Raw genomic sequence first — 10,468 nt, forward strand, 5'->3', positions numbered from 1 at the left:
ATATAATACTTCCATTCTTTAAATGTGCAGACTTCTTCTTCTTCTCATCATCATCATCATCATCATCATCAGGTAGCAGGTTACAGAAGGGTGTAAATAAATAGAAACAAGCTAAATCTGACCTGGCACCCTTCTCTTGCTTCCTCCCATTGTCATGCCCTTCAGTGTGCTCCTGAGTGAACTTGTTGACCTGTTACATTAGCAAACAAACAAAGTGTTATTCCGCTGTCGTTAATCAAACTGCTTGCCCAGGGAGTGTCGGAGGGGAAACAGGGGAAACAAATATTTGTTGAATCCTTTACATCTCCACTTTGCAGAGGGCTCTTTTTCCTTTTCCTTGTGCTGCTTGTTTTGGGAGGGGGGGGTTATGAGGCTGTGTGTCAGATGGATAGGACAGTAAAAAGCGTGACTGCAGTAGGTTCTTGTGATAGTGTTGTTAACAAAACACAGACAAAACCTCTTTGTCTCCATCTGATAAAAAGTAAAGCCGAGGTGTACGTGCCTAGGTTTCTGTGAGGCCTCCAATCGGGTTGTTGCTGGTTTTTCGTGGCCGAGGTGGAAAATTCCACATTTTTGATTCACTGTATAATCATATCTGTCCGTTCATGTGTGTTCACAGGACACACACACACACACACACACAGAGAGCGAGAGCGAGAGAGAGAGAGAGAGAGGCAGGATACATGTCTCAAAGGCGGCTGTTATTGTCAGATACACTCTCATATCCTCTTAGTTGTTTCACTGTTGGCCTATTGGCCTGATGCTCAACAAGTCACCCACCAACCAGTTCTATCGGAAGACAACCGCTCAGTTGTCAGACTCGTTGTTTTCCCCCGATGGTGGATTGTTCGCCGCTCTTGTATGGCACCAACTGAGGTATCGTGAGTTTTTGCTTTAATTTTAATTTTATCATCCATTTCCTTTTTAGTGGCGCCGCAGAGTGTGTTATGTTATAGGGAGAAAGAATGAATTTGCATCAACCTCACTTAGATAAACAGCTCCAGTAGGGATGGCAGAGTTGAGTAAACATTTCAATAAGAATATTTTCTCTCTTCACTGAACCAGAATAAGCTACCACTTTTATCAAATTGAATGGCAATGAATAACAAATGATCTGGGTGCTTTTTTTCTCTCCCTTTTCTCACTCGCTTCTCTCTCTTGTTGTTGGGCTCCTTGTTTTTTTAGAGCAAGTCTCTTTTAGTGTGACACATCTGCACCATAATCAAAGTGTTGCTATTATCCCTCTCCTTTTTCTCATATTCTGTTACTTGTATTTATTTCCCCGTGAACTCTCTAGGCCGCAGCAATTCCAATATCTTTGCGCGTTAGCGATTGTAATCGCTGGTGTCAAAGTCTTGTCAGCGATGCACAGTGGTTGAGCAGAGGGCTGTTATCAGTGCGAGCAGATAAGAAAGAGATCGGCCGTGTCTCTGCGAGTCGTCCTGCTTATGTACATGCAGTAAAGCTCTGTGTGTTTTGTTGATGCAGTTTGCACTGGGTGGGTTGGAAGTGGGGAGTGTTCCTCATTCAAAAGGAAACCTGGCAAACAAGATCTCGTTGTGCTGGCCTGGCCAGACAGGTGTGAGGTTCGGGGGTTAATCCTGTCTGTGGAGAGCTGCGTCGGAACGAGTGAAACAAAAACAAGACAAATTCACCCTCCAGCTACAGCAGCCTACAGTATATATGCCCCCTTTCTTGCATCACTGCACTCCAGTGAATTCTTCCATTTACCTGCTATGATCTTTGCATCTCTAGCAGTCAGCTGGTACGTCTGCTCTATAACCAAGCCACTGGTTATTATATGTTGCAAATTGGGTCTGGTATTAAAGAGCAAATTCAATTGGCATTCAAATGTACAAGAATATATTACCCAATTTGAAAAATAATACAAGCGTCAGGAGTCATTTTGATACAGAGGCAGTGGACTGGGTTGATAAATATTTCCAAATTGGATCAGCTTATTATTTCACCCAAAGCGACTCTGAAAAGCAAATTGGATACAGAAGGGGATTTTATTCGCAGCTTCTTAGGTTGTTTGCCGTTTGGAGATTTACTGCAGTTATTCAAGAGGCCAGAGCAGCCCACACTCCAATCAGCTTCAGTTGTGTGATTAACATCGTTTTCCTATACAGTCAACAAAAATAGTTCCTAATGCTGTTCTGCTAATTTAGCATGAAGATAATCATGTTGTGGACTTGGCTGCAGCCCTGCGGGGGAACACATGTCTCACATGGAAGTTTCATTTACGACCACGGCAGCATTCAGAGATGAGATTACAGCTCATGGCCAGATTCCTGAATCCTAGGTCTTTAATAAAACTGTCAAAAATCATATGGGAAGAATTAAGTACTGTTGACTCTCCAGTCTTAATCTCCCCCGCCTGCTTTCTTTTTCACTTCCATTCACCAAATATGGTAATTAGAACCAACCCGGCATACGGCGACCATATCCACTTCCTCAAATTGTAGTAATGAGTAGGAAACCGTAAGTGCTGCACCGTGGGGGTGCAGGGTGGGTGTGTGGGGCCGTCCCTCAGAGCCGTGCACCTAAACAATGCGGGTCACATCAGTTCTTTCCACATAGTCATTAACGATTATGAAGGAAGCGAGGACACAATGGGCATGGGCAACAATGAATTATAACATTTGGCACAGAAGTCACTGGCAGAGTTCCCTCCGTGTGCACCATCACACATGGAACGATTATTGGTTTCTGATCCCATGCCAACATTTAGGGCTAAATCTGACCAACCAGGCTTCATCCCGGATCTCGACTAGAAGAGAGGTCATTCCCATGTTTTTCCCCCATTTTAAAAATATCCCCATTCATATTGTGGATACAGCTGGGGCTTTGTTTGGCGGGCTAAGAACATCTGCGTTTCACATCTCTGTGATGGTGATTGGGAGCAGAGGTAGGGTTTGTTTCAGGCCCTGTGCCATGAGGAAGTTGGGAGATTTCTCCCGAAGAACAACAATAACCCCCAAAAAAGAAGTTGCCGCAGATGTAAGTGCATCACTTGGCTTCTGCCATGAGATAAATGACGGAAACGTATGTGTCGATGGGAAATAAAGCTCACACTTTTCTTTCCCAATTAGCTTGACAAGGATGTTGCCAAGCAGGATACAATTAGCGGTCAAATAAAAAGTTGTTTAAAAGCAGCCAGGCTTTGCGTAGCGAGGGGAAAATGTTGAATCGACACTTGTTGAAAGCTGACTGTGACAGATTTCTCAGAACAGCTTTTCTGCTGAGCACTATGGGAAATAACGATGTCATTTACCAGCCCTTGAGCCGCCTCACCGCAGATTACAATCTATATATGCATGCATACTTCAAACCAGTTTAAAACTGCACGGACCTGTTGGCTCAAGAATTGCAGTTTCCCATTGACTTGCAGTACATGATCCTGGAAGTAACCCAATAATAGACAGCATTACTGCTTTCCATCTCACCCATCTCGAGACCAAAACGCCCAGATTCTACGCACATCAACGGCTGCATATTAATAGCAGATATTTTTAACTCCGTTTGCCCCCCCCCCCCTCTCCCCACAGCATTTGAAGATGATGCGATTGCTGGTCCTGTGTCTGCTACTGCTGCTGCCAGCTGCTACTGGTACGTTCTCATCTCTGTGTGACGCTTGCAGGTGATAAACATCTAATCAGGGCCTGTGCATCCCAGCGCCGGCATGTTTTCCTCACCTGAGACTGCACATAGATTTATGCGCTCGCTTTTCAATTATACAAGCGCCTAAAAGAGAAGGTGAAACAAAAGGCTTCGCATGTATAAGAATAACAGGTGAGAATGAGCAAGAATATTCTTCATGCTGTGCATATAGAAGATAGCAAGAGTGACAGATTGGCTCCACAGAATATATGCAAGTAAACCACGAAACTCACGGTAGCCCAAATACTTTTTGTGCTGTTGTGTCCTCTGAATGTAGCAGTATTCTGAATTGTGATTAACCTTTTAAAAAATGTATAATGGAAGTATTCTAACTCTATACCCATGTTCTGCAGCTGTTTCAGAAGACGTTGAAGGATCTGCAGATGGAGGTATGGAATGCATCTTTATCCGTAAAAAAAAAACTAACAAGAATTAAATGTAATTTAATGTAAGTTGAAGTCAGACCAATAGAGACTTTTATTTTTTTGAGATTTAAATCAACTGAGAGATCACCACCGTATGTAACAACACGTTTAAGTTGTTAATGTATTTATTTATACCTTGTCCTCGGCTTGTTTCCACATGTTTCGTGGTACTGTCATCGGTTCCTGTATGTTGTACTTGTCTCCACTTTGACATGTAATTAAGCGATGTCAAGGGTCAGCTCATCTCACGTCAAGCTAAATGTCTTGAAAACACGATTGTGTAAATGCATCAGCCTGGACGAGAAGAAAACAAACCCTCCCGGGTCGTAGATTTGCAACCACCTCCACATTTCTACTCACTTCTACTCTACTCTGCTTAATGGCGTTTCTTCCTCATTTATTTACTCACAGTTTTGGTCACTTTCTCATGGTGCATCTGGCCTGTTAACATCGGCCCGTGGACTACAGATGCAAAATATTATTATAGCCATTTTCCATCCATCCATTGTCTTCCGCTTATCCTGTATTTTTAGGGTCGCTGGGATTATAGCCATTTTGCCAATTTATATCACATTTACATATTGATCACTGTCCATGACTAATTAAACCTTAAATCAAATAAATAATAAATAATGGGTGTTTTTGTTTTCAGGTTTGTTATTGACTTTCAGATGGGTTTTGTTCATGTACGATATTGATTCTTGTTTATAGTTTTTTTTTACTCTCAGACCTTTTGGTCCTGAACTTAAAACCTCAATCAATAGTGTAGCTAAAAGATTAAGGGCATTGTCCATATCCTAACGACTGTACAGTCGAAGAACTGTGTTATTATTTGAAAGTGCTCACACAGGGCTCTGGTTTGTCCTTACTTCACAGGTCCAGTTGAAGATGACGAGGATTTATACAGGCAAACAGGTGAGTGCATTCCCTCTGTTCCAGTAGATCGGAGGGCAGTTGGATGTTCCAGTTTCTCCTGCATCACACCCACAAACACCATTATAGCAGCTGTTCAGTGGAGAGTGTGTGAAGGGCATGGCCTCTGTAATTATTGTCAGTAAGTCAGCATCGTGTGGGTTCCTGTAGTCCAGTGTAATGTGTGGAGCTGTGGCTCCTGTTGGCGTTGCCTCCCACCAGCCATTAAGCCCTGAATGGAATCAATTAGCTCCCTGGAGGGGCCCCGTGGATCCTGGCGAAAAGGCCAATGCACACATCCACATCTCCGCCATCCTGTTGGTCAGCTAATCAACACTGGCATTCTCATTCTCCCTCCATGCCTCCCCCCGTCACTCCTCATCTTCGCTTTGATGGACATTTGATAGAATTACAGATCTGTTTAGAAGAGGCCGTTCGGCTCCCGGGGAAGCAGCCTTTTCTGCAAAGAGCAGTGATTCCTCTGAAGCCTCGACAGACACAAGCTCCTGCACATATATTTATTTATGCATAACTTTTGGTGGTATTGTTGTCTTCTGTATGTAGAACTAATACATAATGATGTGGGTGGTTTGAAAAATCTTCTTCTCTCTCCCACTTTCAGTAACTCCAGAACTTCAGAGCCCAGATTCAGATAAAACTACGGGTCTAACAGAAACGCCAGGTGAGAGAAGTTATTAGAACACACATCAACAAGTATGAAGAATTCATAATATCATACTTGCGTACATAATTTACATGACCTTTCTCTTTTAGATCAGTTCACCATGATCATGATCATTGTAGCTGTGGCTGTGTTGACTCTCTCAGGCGCTGCCATCGTCAGTAAGTGTTCTATATTTTGCATCAGACATAATGTAGTGCATGTGAAATAGTGGCTGTTTCAGTCCTCCAGTTGACAAATGCACTGTTAGTGTATAGTTGTAAAGCCCCTCTGCTTGGCTGGGATCTGTGTAGTCGCTGTGTGCCTCGTAAAGCTGTCAATACCTAAACAAATATGAAGTTTTCTCTTGGGGAGCCTTGACCTTTTTTTCCCCCATTTTTCTTTCTTGCAGCCGTACTGTTAGTACGACGCCACTTGCACAATCGGCAGCAAGGGTAAGGTCAAATTTCTTCACTTTCAAAGTTGATATTTGAGAGACGCATGTTCCACTTTACGCTTAGTCAGCCTGCAGGTGACAGAACCAGTCTGGCGGGTAACAGCCTTTTTGCCGGCTTGCCAATGAACCCTACTTCATCGAGCACGTCAGCATCACAATCAGACAGAAACACACAGCATCCACCCATCTGAGCCCGTCAGGACATGCACGGAGATTAGTTTCACAGCCCGAGGGCCTCCACCGCCACCAACGAACACGCCACACAACTCACCCATCCCATGTTAGCCGTCAAACAAAAGCCTCCAGACTGCGCCGCTGGCTCTGTTTGACCGAATGGGACAGGACCCAACCTGCCCCAAAGCTTACCTCATGAACTGAGGCCTGATTAGATGACTGTGCTCACAAATAATACAATCCTGTAAACATGAGCCTGATGTCATGACAACAATCTGCCAACAGCACTCGAGATAGTAGAACAGCCTGAACCAGTTATACAGAGACTCTTTGCTTTTTGCCTCCTGCTTATTCACCCACAGTAATATCTAGGAAGGCTGTCTGCAGACCAGTCTTTCTTTTTGTTCTGGGTGCAGCAATAAACCAGCTTCGGGTTGAGTCAGAGGGGTGGCGGAGTTCAAGTTAGTCCCCCAGAGATCTGCAAACAGCAGAACTGCCATTGTGGAAGCAGACGGCCAAGGTGATCTGCAAGGGTTAAATTCCTCTGCAGGATTACTGGCTGCCTCCCGGGGCTGCAGTCAACACTGGCAGTGTTTGGTGCTGACTGATCGCTCTGCTGAAAAGAGGCTTAATCACACAGCAACCTCTGGCTTGTTGGATCAACGGTGCCTTGCCAGGTTTATAAGTCCCACCTCGGGATGAGCCGTGTTTTTGAGGTAGTGCAGCCACCGTTCACCTGTCAGAGCCCCGCAGCACGAGGCAGGCATGTCGTTACCTGAGTTCCGACGCGGAGAAGTTTCTCGTCTTTCTGCTAACAAACTGAGAAGAAACCTAAAAATATCTTGAAGATGACATATTTACGCTTTTGCCCTGTCTCCCCCCCACCCTCCCTCCCTCCCTGTGGCCTGTCCCACCTCTCTCTTTTCAGGATCTACTTTGTGCCGACCGAGCAGGACCAGAAAGGGGCCGTCTAGTTCCTGGTGGAGTAGCAGTCCTAATAACAAACAGACAGGAGAGGAGCAATGCACCAGGCTACGTCGTCTTTTGACTCCGGAGAGTTATACTTCTTTGCACAACAGCCTGCTTCTCCCCTACACAAACTCCTACCAATACATATGCAATATGTGTGTTTTTTTTTAAACTGCTGTACACTTTCCGTTTCTACTCCACACACATTTAGCCGGGACATTTGGAACACATTCAAACCTTCTAATTGGATTCTATTTGAGGAATCCAAATCAAAGCCAGTGAATATGGCTTAAAGCTTCTTTTGTTAAAAGGGATAATTTAGCACAGCCAGAGCTCCCCCTCCCCTTTTTTTTTTTTTTTTTGCTACCTGAAACAAGAAACGATTCCCACCAGCCATGCAATGAAACTGTATTTGCGTTTGATTTGGTGCATGTGGAACAGACCTGTCTGTGAGACAAACCATGCTAATCCACACTAAGGCAGCCCAGTGCTCACTTCATTCTCCTGTTCACTTGTCTGACACCTTCTGTTCCTGGCCCATTAGGAATGACAGGCAGCGGAGCACTGGGAAGATAAAAACCTGTTCCTCCTTTTCTCAACATCAATAATAAAAAAAAGAAACAAGTGGAAATGGCCAGCATAAACATCTTCTTGCAAGACAGCAAATTAATCGACCGCCGTGAATGATGCCCGCCCTCCCCCGTTTCGTTTTCGAAGGGCGTTCACTTTAGTCCCACAGATTGTAAATACAGTCGCTCTCTGGATGCTGTAGAGAGTTAGATTAATGCCTCATACTAGTAGAAAGGAGCTGGGTGTGAGGGAGGATAAAATCTCACAAATCAAACAAAGATGGAGATGATTAGAAAAATACCAACAATGTCTTTGTTCAGTCAGAGGGAGCATGATGTCTCCCGTTTTCATTTAAATAGAAATCAATCATGCCCGGTGAAAGAAAAGCTTTCTATCCACGAACCCCGAGACCTGCATTATGGCTCCAATACAGCGGCGGGAACTCTCTGTGGCAAAGGTTAACGGGGAGTGGGAACCTGCTCCATGACAGCATTTCATTGGTGGCTTCACAAGGACGCTTAAAGTGGCGTAAACAACTACAGGGGGTTAAACGCTGCATTTGTCAAAGTGGGATCTCACTTTGCTCTTCCACTAAATCTTGCCGTTAATCTCACCACTGGGGATAGATCCACGCTCCAGACCAGCCAGGCCATTGTGCAGTCACATCCTCTCCTGGGTGTACAGCCTGTGCATCTTAAAAATGATGCATCCCAGTTTAATTTACACAAACGTAATTGGCAGATGTGATCATTGTGTGTGCATTTTGTTTTCCTGCTCATACGTGAGCGTGTGTGTGTGTGTGTACAGTATGTGTGATTTCTTTAAAGGCGTACCACTGCCCAACGAGCCTTCCATAGCTCTCAGCATTTCAAAGGGAGGACAATTGCACCAAATTGCAATACGAAACATTTCAGTTTTCACGACTTTGTAGTTAAATCTACTCTTCACTATTTCTGTTGGACAAACAAACCACAAATGGAGAATTTGAGCAGAGGATTATTCCAACATGCATAAAGCAAACGTGCAAAAATCCAAAGAGAAATCCAGTATTTGGTCCGGCCCGTTCCTCGCATGTGACCACTACTCCGTTATTCTCTCCTGTAAAGCCTCTCTACTGACACTACTCATGTAAATGTAACACATATACATGTTGAGCTTTTGTTTCTGAACCGGCTGTATCTTGAGATTGAGGCTACATTTTTTTTATTTTTACTGTCAGATTCTTTTCTATGCATGCAGGCTGGAGGACGGTGTCCCTGAGAGCTCGGTTAACTGCAACTTAAAAAGTCACAAATCTCAAGCAAATTAAAATATCTTCATCAATGTGACAATGCATGAAGGCCATTTAGAAAAAATGCAATCAAGAAAACAAAGCCAAATACCCAGAGTGCAGATCGCCGCCAGGTGCAGCGATGCACTCAGCTGTGTTTTCACGAGTGGCCCCTGAAGTCCAGGGGCCGGAGTGACGAGATCCCAACAGAACCAAATACAGGAACGTGCTGCAAATACATGCAAGTCCTGTGTGATTTGCAGCATTCTTGTTTTCTGTATTGGGTTGTTTTCTTGCCTTGCACTTGTCTTCTGTGTTTAATGTTCATGTGTTTTCTAATATTGCAGCTTTCAGGGCCACTGTATTAAAGGCAGACCATATACTGTCAATCTAGCTTTGAATAAATAATATATTGTTTGTATTTACAGATTTACTTACCTATATATTTGCATTTAGCAATATGGAAAGATATTTTATTTGGCTAAATGATGTTTTTATAAACATTCTTCAGGGGTGACATCTTCTCGCCACTGTTCATTTATACATTGTGTCTAAAGAATGTTGCCATGTTGACTTAATTATTTTCCAAACATTCTTGTGTAAAACATTTGTATTTTAGTGTCGTTGCTGCAAAAGAAAATTCAATCTGGACTTAATGTTGAATACATGTTCATATGCACTTGTGTATTCAGATGAACCCCTACTGTTTGTATTATTTGTGCCAAGGGCATCCACATACGTTTGTCATTATATGATTATTTACAAGTATATAATACAAAATCATCCAGCTCACAACAAAGGAACTGCAGTCATCTGACTCCTGTATTTAGTTCTGATACAATTAGAACAGTGAATACTACTGTACATGATATAGCTCTGTGTTGATTTTTGACATTAAATCGGTTATAAATGTTGCTTGGTTTCTCCCAGTTTGTTGTCTGCATCATATTTGATGCCATATGGATGCAACAAGAATGCGTCAGTGGGTCTTTTTTAATCTCGGGCTTTACTCACTTACAAGCACAGAGCCTCTAAGAGGCTTAGACACCCCTTACTAAATATCACGTTTCTGTGAAGATAGATAGCACACGCTCTTTACACTTTCAATCAGGAGGAGGAAGTGACCCGGCTTCGGTCTCCGCGGCGTGTGAGATTGTCAAATATGGGATGTTATGGGGTTCTTCTTCATAACCTTTAATAATAATCTTGGCTGTGAGACACTGCCTATGGCTGTGTTATCAGTTATAAGATAAAAAGGTCATTAGAAACAAAGCTGCTTCATGGCTGAAGGTGTGATTAAAACATGAATAATCTCTTCATTATTCACAACGATAAATAATTACATTTTAGTGCAGTTTTGCCAAGAA

General features: G+C 43.3%; 1 protein-coding gene across 2 annotated transcripts in view; it reads left to right on the forward strand.

Moving 5' to 3' along the window:
• Window positions 1–10,015, forward strand: part of LOC311024665 (uncharacterized protein) — an 11,460-nt gene extending 1,445 nt beyond the window's left edge. The window contains exons 1-8 of one of the 2 annotated variants that reach the window (XM_084027177.1): window positions 710–876; window positions 3,552–3,612; window positions 4,017–4,052; window positions 4,965–5,003; window positions 5,623–5,682; window positions 5,775–5,843; window positions 6,074–6,116; window positions 7,221–10,015. In XM_084027177.1, coding sequence (XP_083883303.1) covers window positions 862–876; window positions 3,552–3,612; window positions 4,017–4,052; window positions 4,965–5,003; window positions 5,623–5,682; window positions 5,775–5,843; window positions 6,074–6,116; window positions 7,221–7,266 — 369 coding nt within the window. In that variant the 5' untranslated portion in view covers window positions 710–861 and the 3' untranslated portion in view covers window positions 7,267–10,015. Of the gene's footprint in view, window positions 1–709; window positions 877–3,551; window positions 3,613–4,016; window positions 4,053–4,964; window positions 5,004–5,622; window positions 5,683–5,774; window positions 5,844–6,073; window positions 6,117–7,220 lie in introns of those variants that run through there. The other variant, XM_084027178.1, reaches the window with a different exon arrangement.
• The last annotated feature ends 453 nt before the right edge of the window (window positions 10,016–10,468 follow it).

The sequence above is a fragment of the Eutrigla gurnardus genome (assembly GCF_963514095.1).
Source record: "Eutrigla gurnardus genome assembly, chromosome: 14".
NCBI classification, from domain to species: Eukaryota; Metazoa; Chordata; class Actinopteri; order Perciformes; family Triglidae; genus Eutrigla; species Eutrigla gurnardus.